Below are 14,236 nucleotides of genomic sequence, written 5' to 3'. Positions count from 1 at the left end.
TGCCACTGGCACCTCAACAACCCAGGCGTCAGAGGCAACAACAGAGGCAAAACACTAGACCAGCACAGCAGCAACAACAGGTGAAGCCTCCTCCTCCACAAAAATCTTCACAACCCTTTTGACCTGTTTCTCCAGGACATAGCCAGTATCCCTCCATCTGCCCATTTTCCGCTGCCTATAGGAGGACGCCTTACTCATTTCATAAGCCGTTGGGAAACCATCACCTCGGATCAGTGGGATCTCAACATCATCCACCACGGCTACTCTCTCAACTTTCAGACTCTCCCTGCCCAAGGTCTACCAAAAGAGTCTGCTTTGCACACTCCTCAGTCTTCCCTCCTTCTTCAGGAGGTTCAATCCCTCCTCCTTCTGAACGCCATAGAGGAAGTTCCTCTAGATCAAAAGGGGCAGGGATTCTACTCCCGTTATTTCCTAGTTCCCAAAAAAACAGGAGATCTCAGACCCATCCTAGATCTTCGCGATCTCAACAAATGCTTGGTCAAAGAGAAATTCAGAATGCTCTCTTTAGCCACACTTTAGCCTCTTCTCAATCAAGGCGACTGGCTATGTTCCCTCGATCTCAAAGAAGCATACACTCACATACCGATCAATCTGGCCTCCAGACAGTACCTACGCTTCATGATCAATCGTTGTCATTACCAGTACAAGGTACTACCCTTCGGTCTTGCCTCCTCTCCAAGAGTGTTTACCAAATGTCTGATTGTGGTGGCTGCTTTTCTGCGTTCCCACCACCTTCAGGTGTTTCCTTACCTGGATGATTGGTTGATAAAGGCAAATTCATCTCAGACAGTACTTCAGGCCACCAACCAGACCATCCTATTTCTACGGTTGCTGGGGTTCGAGATCAATCTACCCAAATCTCATCTCATCCCCACTCAGAGACTTCAATTCACTGGAGCAGTCTTGGACACAGTCCTCATGAGAGCGTTCCTGCCGTCCAACCGTCTTCAAACGCTTCAATCTCTATGTCAGCAGGTGCTTCCACAACGTTCCATCTCTGCCAAGCAAATGATGATACTCTTGGGTCACATGGCCTCCACAGTTCATGTCACACCACTTGCACGTCTTCACCTGCGCACTCCTCAATGGACCCTAGCTACCCAGTGGTCCCAAGCGATGGATCCTTGCTCACGTCACATATCTGTAACATCATCTCTTCGTCAGTCTCTACAATGGTGGTTGATATCCTCAAATCTCTCCAGAGGTCTTCTGTTCCATCTACCTCCTCATCAACTTATCATCACCACCGACGCCTCCCCTTATGCCTGGGGAGCTCATTTGAACGAGTTCCAAACTCAAGGACTTTGGACAGCTCAGGAAATGAAGCATCACATCAATTTCCTGGAACTCAGAGCAATGTTTTATGCCCTCAAGGCCTTCCAACATCTTCTCTTTCCTCAAGTCCTCCTGCTGTGCACAGACAATCAAGTTGCGATGTACTACATCAACAAGCAGGGTGGGACAGGCTCTCGCCTCTTGTGCCAAGAAGCCCAGAAGATTTGGGCTTGGGCCACAGATCACCATCTATTCCTGAAAGCTATCTACATTCAGGGAGAACAGAATTCCTTGGCGGACAAGCTCAGCAGAATTCTCCAGCCTCACGAGTGGACACTCGATCCTTTCACTCTGCAGTCCATCTTCGCTCAGTGGGGCACTCCTCAGATAGACCTCTTTGCATCTCCTCACAATCACCAGCTGCCCCTTTTCTGCTCCAGACTCTACTCTCCTCACCGTCTGGCAGCGAATGCATTTCTCCTCGATTGGTCCAATCTATTCCTGTACGCTTTCCCTCCTCTACCTCTCATGTTAAGAACCTTGTTCAAGCTCAAGAGGGAACGAGCCACCATGATTCTGATTGTTCCACGGTGGCCCAGGCAACATTGGTTCTCCCTTCTACTTCAACTCAGTTCCAGGGAACCCTTTCTTCTTCCACTGTTTCCTTCGCTGCTTACACAACATCAGGAGACCCTTCTGCATCCCAACCTTCAGTCTCTGCACCTGATAGCTTGGTTTCTCTCGAGCTGACTTCTCATGATACTCTTTTGTCTCAGCCCGTTCGTGCCATTCTGGATGCCTCCAGGAAACCGGCCACTCTGCAATGTTACCATCAGAAGTGGACACGGTTTTCTTCCTGGTGTCTTCTTCATCATCATGATCCCACTTCCCTTGCAGTGGAGACCTTGTTGGATTATCTTCTTTCTTTGTCTGACTCTGGCCTCAAGTCTACTTCCATCAGAGTCCACCTCAGTGCTATTGCTGCTTTTCATGAGCCAGTCCATGGAAAACTCCTCTCAGCTCATCCCTTGGTGTCCAGGTTCATGCGGGGTCTTTTCAATGTGAAACCACCTCTTAAAGCCCCTCCTGTTATCTGGGATCTCAATGTAGTTCTTTCCGCCTTAATGAAGCCTCCATTTGAACCTTTGGCTACCGCTTCTTTCAAGTTTCTCACTTGGAAGGTACTTTTCCTTATTGCTCTTATCTCTGCCAGGAGGGTCAGTGAGCTACATGCACTAGTTGCGGATCCACCTTTTACAGTCTTCCATCATGACAAGGTGGTTCTGCGTACACATCCAAAGTTTCTCCCTAAGGTTGTCTCTGAATTCCATCTCAACCAATCTATTGTTCTGCCTGTCTTCTTTCCGAAACCTCACTCGCATTCTGGAGAACAGGCTCTGCATACTTTGGACTGTAAGCGGGCTCTAGCTTATTATTTAGAGCGTACTAAGCCCCACAGATCATCTCCCCAACTCTTTCTGTCCTTTGATCCGAATAAATTAGGACGTCCTGTTACTAAACGTACGTTGTCAAATTGGCTTGCAGCGTGCATTTCATTTTGTTATGCTCAGTCCGGACTGACACTGGAAGGTTCTGTCACGGCCCATAGAGTTCGAGCTATGGCAGCATCTGTGGCTTTCCTCCGTTCCACGCCTATTGAGGAAATCTGCAAGGCTGCTACATGGTCCTCAGTTCATACTTTTACATCTCATTATTGTCTGGATGCATTCTCCAGACGGGATGGACACTTCGGCCAATCTGTTTTGCAAAATTTGTTTTCCTAATGGCCAACCTTCCCTCCATCCCTCTTTTTGTTAGCTTGGAGGTCACCCATCGGTCAATAATATGCTGCCTGCTTGTCCTGGGATAAAGCACAGTTACTTACCATAACAGGTGTTATCCAGGGACAGCAGGCAGATATTCTTGCGTCCCACCTACCTCCCCGGGTTGGCTTCTTAGCTGGCTTATCCTAACTGGGGACCGCGCGCCTCTGTCGGGCGGGAAGGCACTCGCGCGTGCGCGGTGCGGCCTGCTAGAACTTTCCAAGTTCTTAGAGTGCAATCACTCTAAAATTGTCCGTACCGGGGCTCCGTCGGTGCCGTCACCCATCAGTCAAGAATATCTGCCTGCTGTCCCTGGATAACACCTGTTACGGTAAGTAACTGTGCTTTTCCTTCTTTATCCATCCATGTACTTATGATGATCTCGAAAGTATTTTTGTAATATATTGTAATTTATAGTGTGTGTCCTTTTGTACCCCGTTCTTAGCTCCCGGAAGGACGGGATAGAAATCGAAGCAAATAAATAAATAAATTTGTCATTGTGGGTTGCAATGTAAAAGACTGGATAGCAGCCATCTCACTTATGTACTGCTATCTGCATCTTAGTATTGAGTTGTTTGGTTATTTAAAGTTGCTAATCTAATATAAAATTTCTTAAGATAATTTTGAGGTTCTCACCAAACTCCTAAGCTTTTTTTTTGTTTTGTTTTGGGAAAATACCCTGTGGTGACAAATTTCTGTATTTTCGTCTTAGTTGGAGTAATTGAATATATATTTCAGAGATGTTCCTGGGGTGGATGGGAAAGAAGATTAAACTAAGGCAAAATAATTTAAGACCCTCTGATCAATCTAATAACCCTCCTTTTAATGTTCTAGGATTTTAATTACTACATTTAAATTGACAAAGGAATATTCTTTCAATTTTTTTAAATTAAAATAAAATTTTATTGATAAAACACAAATTCTGTTCCCTGCTTTAAGTAACCACATTCTTACTTTGTTGAGAGACTTCAGTGCTCTCAGCACTCCCCCAGAAATAGCTAGAAATCCTGTATAATGGATAGATTTGGTAGGAGATAATGAATGATAGCTGTTCTAAGAAGTGTCTGTATTTTGTTTCTCATGTACCACTCTTGATTGTAGGTTTCTATTCCTTTCTTACAATATTGAGCTATTGTAATATTCCTTAGGGTACATGCCTTCTTGGAGCAGTGGGGCCTTGTTAATTACCAAGTGGATGCAGAGTCTCGTCCCATGGCCATGGGCCCTCCACCTACGCCTCATTTTAATGTACTTGCAGACACCCCATCAGGACTTGCGCCTCTGCACCTCCGAACTCCTCAGGTAAAATCTACATATATACCAGTCACCTTTGTACATACAGTAGATTATAGTTATTTGAAATGGCCAACCTTCTTAAGAGGTGTGCAAATATAATGTAATTAGTTGAACTGGTTAATCTAGTATTCTATCTAGTACTCTCCAGACTGGCCCAGTTCGCTGATGGGTAATAGCTCACCATGACCAGCAGATGGAGACTGAGAACAGACTGAATATATTAGAGGGAAACACAGCTACTTGTTTTACAGCCAAAAGATTTCGTCTCAGTCTCCAAGCAGGTGTGGTAAGCTGTGCCAGTCTTCCCTGGGTTAGTGTAGGCCTGTTGGAAGTTGTTTAGTGGCCTTTATGTCCCAGTCTGGTGCTGGGATGAGCTTGGGGGGACCCTTTTGAGTTGAGTCCCTTCCCCCATTTACACCACTTCCTCAAAATTTTGTAGAGGTGCCTCAGCTGTAAGCCTTGCCACCGAGGCATATGTCTTAGATTGTGTTTCAGGTCCAACGAAGTGATTTCTGTAATTCATCAAATTATTTACCATCAAGCACCATGGTACTTTACTGGAGTGGTGGTACTTTATCGGCCTAATAGAGCTCTGAAATCTGAAAATCAAAAGTTACTAGACCTGATAATTCAAGGAAGATACACTGAAATCAGAGCTATTGCCTTTTGCATGGCAGGTATTAAGCTATGGAATGCATTGGTGTTCTGACCGGTTAAGATTTTAAAAATTATTAAAAACACAATTGTTTGTTACAGAATTTTTGTGAAATGTCCAGGGTTCTCAGTGGCACAATGAGTTTATTTTAAGAGCAATTATTTTAAGATTTTGCTTTGTGATGTTTATTCCTAAACTTTTATGTTTGCATTTTGTAAACCACTTAGTTATAGTTGTTATATACATTTTTTTAAATAAATAAATATTCCATTCTGTTCTTTTGCCACTTATCTTAAAGTTGGTAAATTAACATAGCATCTTAGCCTCCAGTTTTAATCTTCCACTAAAACAGAAAGTTAATACATGATCTCTGTCATTTCATGTAGGACAGTTTCAGCATTGTAGCTTTTCTAGACCCACTGCCGCCTTAAGTTAAATTATAAAATATGTGATATTTTTTTTAAATGAGCATAATGGCCTTCCATGTCTGTTTTGGAGACATATTAAGAATAATGTTTTTGTCTTATTACTAGATTATTTTAGGTATTTTCTGTTGGGGATTCACTTTGGATATTACTGTCAGCTATCAGTAGTTATCAAATGTAATCTTTTGTGTTTAAATGTGTGTTTTTTAGCAAGTCATTTGTGGGTATATGAGAGGTCCTGGGTACAGGCCTTAGAGGAACAGCGGGAAATAAAATTAATGACAATAGCAGCCAAGAGGTGTGTGTGTGTATATAGGGGTGAAAGGCTGCAGGAGAAAGAAAGAGAAGAGGCAAGTAATGGAAAATGTGATTATGTTGAGTAGGAGAGGTGTGTGTGTGTGTGTGCAAAAGTTGAAGGAGGAGGATGGAAAGAGAAGGCAGGAGGTTTTATCTGAATGATGTGTGTGTCTGAATGGGTGGAGGTGTGTAAGATGTGAAATGGGGAAGGAGAAAAAGAGAAAAGCAGGGCTCGAAGCCTGTCTCTGATAGACGAGTTTCTGTTATTTTCCAGCATCTTTGTGTCACAATTGGCTTCTGTCTGAAACAATGGCTCTCAATTGACAATAAGTACCTGTCTTTAAGAATAGGCAGCTGGAGCCATTCTTTACCTTAAGCATTGGACCTTAGCACATCTGTTGAAACTCTGGATCCTTACAACACTATGCCAAGGTTTTTTTGTTAATCTTAAGGACTGGTATTTTTGAAGTCATTTAGTGGCATTCTAATGCCTTTTCTGAGACTGAATGGCCAGGAGCCTTTGGTTTATCTGCGCTGACAAACCCAGAATCAGATTAATATCCTAGAAGCCTTTGCTGCCCCTCTGGTTAAGTCAACAGAAAATGCTGATAGCTAATATTCAGCAATGTAAGGCTGACAATTACTTAATCCTGATTTTAATTTTTGTTCTCAGCTCCCTGCTGCTCAACAGATGTTGAGTTTTCCTGAGAAAAACAAAGAGAAGCCAACAGACCTGCAAAACTTTGGTTTGCGCACAGATATTTACTCAAAGAAAACATTAGCAAAGGTGAGGTCATTTCAGGATTTTTTATTTTCAATCTGTGTGCTGTGGCTGCTCCCCAGGTATGCAGCAGTCCTGTCTCCATACCATACATTTGAAGTTTTCTTCTATAGTGGTTGGCGGCAGTGGGCAGCAGTACAGACAACCTGCTAGTACCAACTCCTAAGTCTTCTCTCTGATGTATAGATGGGAAGCTTCAGAGTGCTCGGGTTGGCACGAGCAGGCTGTCCAAATTGCTGCTGCTACTGCCACTGTTGGGGCAAGGTGGGTGGAAGTTGAGGCACATGCCTGCCCTTTAGAGAAAAAATGTATTATACACTGTGCTTGCAGTTGGAAGGGCTAAAAAGTTCTAGCTAACTAGTATCAGACTGGCAGGCTGCTGGGGCAAAAGGCTGGAGCTCTGCCCTCAGGCCACTAGGGAAGTCTGATCATTCAAAACTGAGCAATCCAGGAGTGGGTTGAATAGGGTCCAAGAGGTAAACTACTACCATACTGCTATTTATTATTTCTATAGCGCTACCAGATGCATGTAGCGCTGAATCCTGCAACCTCGCTCCCCTTCCCCCCCCCCTCTCCAAGTGAGCTGCATTTACTCTCAGGGATTACAATGGATTGGTGTGAATACCACTTTTTTCTATGCAATGTGAGAGCTCTTGAGTTATGTTCAGGATGGTCCAGTGGGAGACCTGTGAACACTCAGAAGGGCTGACTTTGCCACTGATGGGACTACTAGGCATTCACCTAGGGTAGCAGAATTTAGGAAGTGGCAGTGTGGCTCTAGCACATTAGGAAAACAGCATGTCTGTGCCTTTTAAGCATGGCTATCTGGATAGCACTGTTGATCAGCATTCACTTTAAAATTGTTGGTTTTTTTAATACATGTTTTTTTGTGATGAGAACCACATGATGCGTTGAGTGAGAAGGCCCTGCTTCAAAATTTTACTATTTAACTGTACATGGCAGGTAAAAATTGGAGGGGCAGAGGCAGTCGGGCCCCACAATGACAAGCCGCACAAACGAAGAAAAGGAGAAGCAGTGGGCCGGTGAAAACAATCCTTTTGGGATTTACCACTCACCAGCTTGAACAACTTACAGCAGCAATAAGTAAGGTATTGTTATCTCATTTAGAGCAACTGTCCAAACGTTACACGGCAGTAGAAATTTTGCTGATCAATATTGTAAATCAGATGGCATCTCTAGAGCAGCGGACCTCTGATGTGGAGCTCCGCGTGACAGTGGAGGAGGGAAAGGTTGCAGAACTTGAGAAGCGCATGGCAGCCTGTTGGAGAAACTGGACAATTTAGAATCACTTACGTAGAGTGAACTTGAGGCTTCTGGGCTTACCTGAAATTATACCAGATCACCTCCTTCCCACGTTGTTGGAAAAATGGCTCAAAAATGAGTTTGCCTTATTGGACAGTTAGGGGCTCTTGTGCTTGGTGCAAGCCCATTGGGTCGGGCGCCAGTATGATGTTCGGCGCACTCCACATGTGTTGGTGATTAAAATTCTCAACTATCTCCATAAAATGGAGATCCTGCAAGGATATTGCAAAAAAACTTGACAGCTTGAACTATGAAAGCTCACAAAAAAATTTTACAAGATAATTTGACGGCGTTACAAGCATGCAGGAGACTAATCTTCGTGACATTCTAAGCCCTAATTGTCTGCTTACAATAGATCTGACTCTGGCAACACCGCTGGGCCATTTTCTATGTGGAAGCTACTCTATGTGCCAGTTGATGCTAGAGGGTTCTATATTCAAACATCCTGCTACTCGTATTCATACCACATGTAGATCCAATGGGGTAGTTTACTGTATACAATGCCCCTGCACTTTGTTGTACATCGGGCAGACTTCGAGGAGTTTGAAGTTGAGATTGCAAGAGTACAAATCTTGTCTCAATACTAACAGAATGGAGGAACCACTGGTAGCATTCTGTAAGCAGTACCATCATAAATTTAACATGTTGAAGTGTGTTATATTGGAACAATGTAAACCAGCAACACGAAGGGGCCATTGGTGGCGTTTCCTCCGCCGAGAACAGAGATGGATATTCCACCTGAGTACTGTTTACCCGAATGGTTGGAATAATCGGGTGGAATGATCGGCATTCTTCTGATCATCTTGGAAAGTGATGTAAGAGCATGCCCCCTGATGATGTCAATGGAGGGGAGTAACGATTGTCTATTTAAATTTATGTCTGGCCGTCTGGAAGTCCAAGCACCATTTTGAATTTGTGTAGGTTTCCTTACTCAGAAGAGCACTGGTTACAGTTTCTATCTTTACCCCTAACACAACTTCCAAATAACGAAACAGGGATTCTCTGTTGGGTTTTGGAGGGGACTGGCTGCACAGAATTGAAGGAGATACACAGCAAGTAGTAGCATCGCTGGAGCCTGTCTATGAAGCGAAGTATCCTTTTTGTTTTTGAAATATGCAGTGCTGGTACTTGGATATGCTTGTATTGGCAGCACATTTCGGATAATGATTTCAGTCAGCTAAGCTTCAACCTAGAGAATGACACGGTGACGGTTTACCCGCGGCCACCGCATTTAAGCCGCGGGTCACCGCCGAAAACGGGGAAGAAAACTAGCAGTCGCTGCGGTGACGGGGACAAGGCCATTCACCGACCGCGGAAACGGTGAACAGGTTTGTCCCCGCGGGCCAATGTACCCCCTTCTAGGAACCGCTATTTACCTGTGTTTCACCGTGCTCCTCATTTGTCAGATCAACCCTTCCTGCCAATCGCAGCAGAAGGGTACCCAACCCCTCCTGCCGGTCCTCCCAATGGCCTCCCCTAAGATCGCCGGCAGGAGGGTACCCAACCCCTCCTGCTGGACCCCCCCCCCAACGAACCCTCCCACCCCGGAACCCCCTTAGTCTTACTTTCCAAGTTGGACCGGACAGCTCCTCGCTCGTCTGGCCAGCAGGCCTGCCTCCGTCCAAATGAGGCGGGCCCGCCCCTCCCCTCCCCTGCCTAACCCACAGGATCCTAGGGCCTGATTGGCCCAAGCACCTAAGGCCCCTCCTATAGCGGGAGTGGCTTTAGGTGCCTAGACCAATCAGGCCCTAGGATCCTGTGGGTTGGGCAGGGTAGGGGCGGGCCCGCCTCATTTGGACGGAGGCAAGCCTGCTGGCCATACGTGTGAGGAGCCGTCCGGTCCAACTTGGAAAGTAAGACTAAGGGGGTTCCGGGGTGGGAGGGTTCGTTGGGGGGGGTCCAGCAGGAGGGGTTGGGTACCCTCCTGCCGGCGATCTTAGGGGAGGCCATTGGGAGGACCGGCAGGAGGGGTTGGGTACCCTTCTGCTGCGATTGTCGGGAGGGCCGTTGGGGGGGTCTACAGGAGGGGTTGGGTGCCCTCCTGCCGTGATCGCTGGGGGGAGGGGAGACTTGCAGCCGTAGCCGCGGTCACTATGCTAATCACGGCAGGGAGATCTTTGCCGCGATTAGGTACAGCGGCCGCGTCTAATTACCATATAGGCTAACATTGTAAGCATTTAAAGTACATGTCGTGTTTGTTTTTGCATTGCTAGCCCCAGGGGTGGTGGAAGATTAGTGATTGAAAAACTGTATGAAAAATAACTATTTTAAATTTAGTGATCAAAATGTGTCAGTTTTGAGAATTTATATTAATTAATTTTTTCTCTGCGTGTTTTGTTTTTGTATAGTTATTAACTAATATTTAACTAAGTTTTAAAGTTTTAAAGAATGTTTCCTTTATACGTAAATAAAGAAAAGTGAATGGGATTGCAGTGGCGGTGACGGGGCGGTGAATGGGGTGGCAGTGGCGGTGACGGGGCGGTGAAGAGGATGGTGAGACGGGGACGGGGCGGTGACGGGGATGGTGAGACGGGGACGGGGCGGTGACGGGGATGGTGAGACGGGGACGGGGCGGTGACGGGGACCAATTTTTTCACCGTGTCATTCTCTACTTCAACCCCAATTGAAATATTGATTATCCCAGGACAAGCAGGCAGATATTCTTAACGCATGGGTGACGTCACCGACGGAGCCCCGGTACGGACCTTTTTAACTAGAAAGTTCTAGTTGGCCGCACCGTGCATGCGCGAATGCCTTCCCGCCCGACGGAGGAGAGCGTGGTCCCCAGTTTCTTCGTTTCCGCGGAGCGAAGAAGACGCATGTGGTTTCAACGGCCGTTGAAAACTTCCTTTTTGCCTTCCCGCTCGCGTTATTTTCTTGTTTTTTCTCTTTTTCCCTTCGGGTTTCTTTTTCCGTTCTAAATAGTAAAAAAAAAAACAACTTTGTTTTTTCTTTATTTTTCAGGCCGGCCCCGGCGGGGCCTGTTGCCATCATACAAGCCTCCGGCTTTGATTTTGCGGAGGCCGTGTTTCCCTTCATGCCCCCTCAACCGGGCTTTAAGAAGTGCCAGCGGTGTGCACGCCCGATCTCTCTCACTGACCCACACAATTGGTGCCTACAGTGTTTGGGTCCAGAGCATCGGGCTGACACCTGCACCCGCTGTGCCACTCTTAACAAACGCACCTTAAAAAATCGGCAGATCCAGCAGAACATCCTTTTCGGTACCGAATCTGCTATGGAAACTGCCGCGACGTCGACGGTACCGCAAAAGACGGCACCGACCACTTCGACGATGCCCGACCCTTCCTCGGGGTTGCTGGCACCAGGTAAGCCGGCTAAGAAGCCTTCCACCTCCCTTGAGCGCCCACCTGCCACAGTGGCGACGCCGGTCCTCCCGGCCTCACGCCGACCCCGCAAACGCTCCGCCCCGATCTCGGTGAGTGCCTCGTCATCGGCCTCCTCATCGCCAGGGCGTGGAGCAGCACCTATGGAACCGAAAAAGAAAAAAGCGGTACCGGTGCCACCCCTGGATGACCGCATCGCGGCCATACTCCAAGACAAATTGCAGGAACAGCTGCAGCAACAACTCCAGCACCTGCTACCGACCCTATTGGCACCACTTCTTTCGGTACCAGACTGGCCCGAGCCTCGCACCATCCCACCGGTGTCCACCCCCTCGGTGCCACTCAGCACTTCCATGCCAATCCTCTCGGCTGAACCACTCCGTTCTCGTCCTGTGGTACAGACCCGCTCTGAAGCCGATCCTCCTCGGGACCAGGAAGGGCACCGGTCTCCCCGGGACCGAGAACGACACCGCTCTTCCCGGGACCGGGATCAGCACCGGTCTTCCTCTCCCGGTACCGTCTCAATGCGCTCTGGCAAGTCTCTTTCTAAGACCCGCCACACCGAGCCTTCCACCCTGACATCTCGGCGTGCGCACACTGACATCAGGGACCCGGACTTATGGGAAGAATCCCCTCCCGGTACCAAGGAGGACGCATCGTCCACAGACGAGGAACCCTCAGTGACCGATGCCGCTTCCAAGCCTGAGCAATCCTCTTTCACCAAATTCCTCAGGGAAATGTCGGCGGCTCTTTCTATCCCTTTAGAGTCCGACTCCAAAAAGTCCCAGGCCTTTCTGGATGCCTTAGACTTTGAACAACCTCCCAAAGAGTTCCTCAAGTTACCCGTCCATGACATACTGCGGGAAACTTTTTATAAAAATTGGGAAAATCCACTCACTGTCCCCGGAGCTCCTCGTAAACTTGACAGCCTATACAGGGTCATCCCAATTCCGGGTTTTGACAAACCTCAATTGCCCCATGAGTCTCTCCTCGTTGAGTCTACTTTAAAGAAAACTCAGGGCTCCAGTGTTTATGCCTCCACCCCTCCTGGCAGAGAAGGCAAAACGATGGATAAGTTTGGCAAACGCCTTTATCAAAATGCAATGCTAGCCAACAGGGCGAATAATTACACATTTCACTTCTCATTTTATATGAAACATCTTGTGCAACAACTATCCGCCCTACAAAAATATATCCCTGAACGCAAAGTTCCACTCTTTCAACAACAAATTTCCAGCCTCCTTCAACTGCGGAAATTCATGGTGCACTCTATTTATGATTCATTTGAGCTGACCTCCCAAGCGTCTGCCATAGCTGTTGCCATGCGGCGTCTGGCCTGGTTGAGGGTATCTGATCTTGACATCAACCACCAAGACCGCCTAGCTAACACACCCTGTCTTGGAGACCAGATGGGACACTCTAGTAAAACCTAAAAAGAAGGCTCCACCTGCTCGTCCTTATAGACCACAATCCTCTTACCAGCGCAGGTTCTCGGCCAGGCCTCTCAACCCGCCCCAACAGCAGCCTCGCCGACCTCGTCAACAGCATCAATCTCAGGCTCGCTCACAGTCTCACCAACCTGCCAAGCCTCTCCCTCCGTCAAAACCATCTCAGCCCTTTTGACTTTTTCCTCCAGGGCATAGCCAGTCTCCCATCATCATTGCCTCTTCCTCGGCCTATCGGAGGTCGCCTCCAAATCTTCCTCAGCCGTTGGCAGGTCATCACATCAGACCAATGGGTCCTCAACATCATTCGCCACGGCTACTCTCTCAACTTCCAGACTCTTCCACCAGACAATCCTCCCGTAGAGTCTGCTTCTCACTCCTCCCAAACCCCCCTCCTCCTGAGGGAGGTCCAATCCCTCCTTCTTCTCAATGCCATCGAAGAGGTGCCTCCGGACCAAAGGGGTCAGGGATTCTACTCCCGCTACTTCCTGGTTCCCAAGAAGACAGGAGACCTTCGTCCCATCCTCGATCTCAGGGACCTTAACAAGTGTCTGGTCAAGGAGAAGTTCAGAATGCTCTCCCTTGCCACGCTTTACCCTCTTCTCTCTCAACACGACTGGCTATGTTCCCTGGACCTCAAAGAGGCCTACACTCACATCCCAATCAATCCGACTTCACGTCGCTACCTACGGTTTCAGATACAGCACCGTCACTATCAGTACAAAGTGCTACCTTGTGGCCTCGCTACATCGCCCAGGGTGTTCACCAAGTGCCTTATTGTGGTGGCAGCCTTCCTCAGGTCTCACAACCTCCAGGTGTTCCCCTACTTGGACGATTGGTTGGTGAAAGCACCTACGTCTCCACTTGTGCTACAAGCCACTCATCACACCATCTCTTTCCTCCATCTCCTGGGGTTTGAGATCAACTACCCCAAGTCGCATCTGCTTCCCACACAGCGACTTCAGTTCATTGGAGCAGTTCTCGACACCACACTGATGAGGGCGTTTCTCCCCTCCGACCGTCAACGGACCCTGCTCCACCTCTGTCGTCAGGTGCTCCTTCATCACTCCATTCCTGCCCGACAGATGATGGTCCTCCTGGTCCACATGGCCTCGACGGTCCATGTGCTCCCTCTGGCGCGACTTCACCTCAGGATGCCTCAATGGACTCTTGCCAACCAATGGTCACAGACCACGGATCTTCTTTCTCATCCCATCTCTGTGACATCGTCTCTTCAGCAATCTCTTCAATGGTGGTTGAACTCCTCAAATCTTTCCAGGGGTCTTCTCTTTCATCTACCCCCTCACTCCATGATCATAACCACGGATGCCTCCCCCTATGCGTGGGGAGCTCACCTGGGAGATCTACGCACCCAGGGACTCTGGACCCCCTCAGGAGCGTCAACATCACATCAATTTCCTGGAACTCGGAGCCATGTTCTATGCTCTCAAGGTCTTCCAGCACCTTCTCTGCCCTCAGGTTCTTCTCCTGTGCACAGACAATCAAGTCGCCATGTACTACATAAACAAGCAAGGCGGCACCGGATCTCGC

General features: G+C 47.7%; 1 protein-coding gene across 4 annotated transcripts in view; it reads left to right on the top strand.

Annotated features, from left to right (window-relative positions):
• The window catches only part of SMARCC1 (SWI/SNF related, matrix associated, actin dependent regulator of chromatin subfamily c member 1), a 383,361-nt gene that overhangs the window by 213,461 nt on the left and 155,664 nt on the right, over positions 1-14,236 (top strand). For all 4 annotated transcript variants that reach the window (XM_033931941.1, XM_033931940.1, XM_033931939.1 and 1 more), the window contains exons 17-18: positions 4,268-4,421; positions 6,466-6,579. In XM_033931941.1, the coding sequence (XP_033787832.1) occupies positions 4,268-4,421; positions 6,466-6,579 (268 nt within the window). The remainder of the gene's footprint in view (positions 1-4,267; positions 4,422-6,465; positions 6,580-14,236) is intronic.

The sequence above is a fragment of the Geotrypetes seraphini genome, chromosome 2 (genome assembly GCF_902459505.1).
Source record: "Geotrypetes seraphini chromosome 2, aGeoSer1.1, whole genome shotgun sequence".
NCBI lineage: Eukaryota > Metazoa > Chordata > Amphibia > Gymnophiona > Dermophiidae > Geotrypetes > Geotrypetes seraphini.
The sequence above is the reverse complement of the archived record's forward strand: the minus strand, read 5'-3'. Positions and strand labels throughout refer to the sequence as shown.